The 1,894-nt window shown below is 35.1% G+C and overlaps 1 protein-coding gene across 1 annotated transcript in view; it reads right to left on the bottom strand.

Moving 5' to 3' along the window:
* LOC106869784 (S-crystallin 4) overlaps positions 1-1,894 on the bottom strand; it is an 18,168-nt gene that overhangs the window by 14,134 nt on the left and 2,140 nt on the right. Inside the window, exon 2 of the mRNA XM_014915644.2 lies at positions 389-481. Within this exon, the coding sequence (XP_014771130.1) occupies positions 389-481 (93 nt within the window). The remainder of the gene's footprint in view (positions 1-388; positions 482-1,894) is intronic.

Below are 1,894 nucleotides of genomic sequence, written 5' to 3' on the forward strand. Positions count from 1 at the left end.
ATAACCTGCAGTTGATTCCTTCAAAATTCCTACATGCTCGAAATGTACATACACCAAGGTATATTTGTAGAAACTTTCACGAAAAAATATAAATTTTCCTGGAAGTTAAGAAGAATTTAAGTGGACTCTGTTGGAATTTCCGAAAATTGTCCCCCACCCCCATTCCAAAACACTTTCACCGGAAATTGTTGTATATTCGGATTCTACATAGTAAATACTATATGCATAGAAAATTTCATTAACAAATATTCATTTTTCTGAAAGTTATGACCTCCCAAAGTCTGGGGGGTAAAACCCTGTAGTTATGCCATTAATGAATCATTCAAGGTCTATGATAATCATATAAACTTATATATATATATATATTGAGTCACTATATTTTACTCACCGTATTCCCTGGCTATATAGCGAGATATGGTCATACTTTGTGGAATCTGGCATTTCTGCATCTCCAGGACTGGCATCATGGAACACGTCATGTCTAGAAATATATTTATATGCGTTAGTAAATAACTTTCATACATGATTCCGAAGAATCCATCTTCGACTAGAACACCGCACGAACCAATACTTGAATATATTATTGCATGTTAATATAGTAATGATACGGTAATGTTCATGAGATGAATTTTCGATGAAACAATTGTAAATGAACGAAATAAAAGGACTTGCTCACTCCATTCTCCTGATATATATATATTTGTATATGTCTGTGTGTTTGCAATCATTTGGAATTTCACCAAGAAATACTAGCACCTATAGCCACCCCGTATTTCTACATCTCTTAAAACTGAACCACTCATTTCGCAGGACAGTACACCAATATATTTTAGGCCCATTTCCTGGTAAAAATTATCTAAAAATTACTGATTCGTAACACCCTATCAAGGGAACCTGTGAGGACTACGGTGTCCTCTTATCTTGCTAGAAATACCAAGCAAATCCTTTCCTTATTTGAGGCACAATATTTCGAAGAGAGGCAATTAAATACCAATAATCTTAGATAAAATTTACTAATTCGTAAAACCCTATCAAGGGAACCTGTGAGGACTACGGTGTCTCCTTATCCTGCTAGAAATATCAAGCAAATCCTTTCCTTATTTGAGGCACAATATTTCGAATAGAGGCAATTATACACCAATAATCTTAGATAAAGAAAGAAAACAATATATAATAAAATCCAAGTTCCCCGAAAAAAAAGGGATAGCCACAGCTTCAATAACGTTCATCATAACGATTACAAGGGAATAAATACCAAAGATTACAAATCAAATTATTTTTATTGTGCTCAGATCTGATTTCGCCAGCATGAGGTCTACCTGGCCATTTACATTTTAGCGGGCAGTTTAAAACTAATCCTAAGCCCTAACGATAACTCTTAACCCTAAGCGCCAACCCTAAACTGTAAAACTAATCCTCATTCAGATCAGGTTATTTCACAGCATAAACTTTGGGTACTGGGATAGACTATCGAACAAATCCACCCCAGAAACTTTCTAAGTCTAATACTTACACTATCAGTAACTTTTGCCGAACCGGTAAGTTACGTGGACGTAAATATACCAACATCAGTTGTCAAGCGATGGTTGGGGGGGGGGCAAACAGGGAGACAAACACAGACACCTGATGAGAACCCAATAAGGTTCGAAAATCTATTAAGGTTGTTCATCATTTTTTTTTATCTGCGGAGAAATGGCTAAAATTTGCCATGTTTATAATTATACCATATTTTACATGTATATTATATCATACTTTCATACTGTGTGGACTAAGATACCCGTTGACAAGCCGCTGGTATTTGTAGAGTATTAAACATTTTCGGTATGCAAATTAAAAACTCTTTCATTGAGTAACTGGTGCATTTGTTGAGTATATAAAGAGTTTGGATGCTTGT

This window comes from Octopus bimaculoides, chromosome 5, assembly GCF_001194135.2.
Source record: "Octopus bimaculoides isolate UCB-OBI-ISO-001 chromosome 5, ASM119413v2, whole genome shotgun sequence".
Lineage (NCBI taxonomy): Eukaryota > Metazoa > Mollusca > Cephalopoda > Octopoda > Octopodidae > Octopus > Octopus bimaculoides.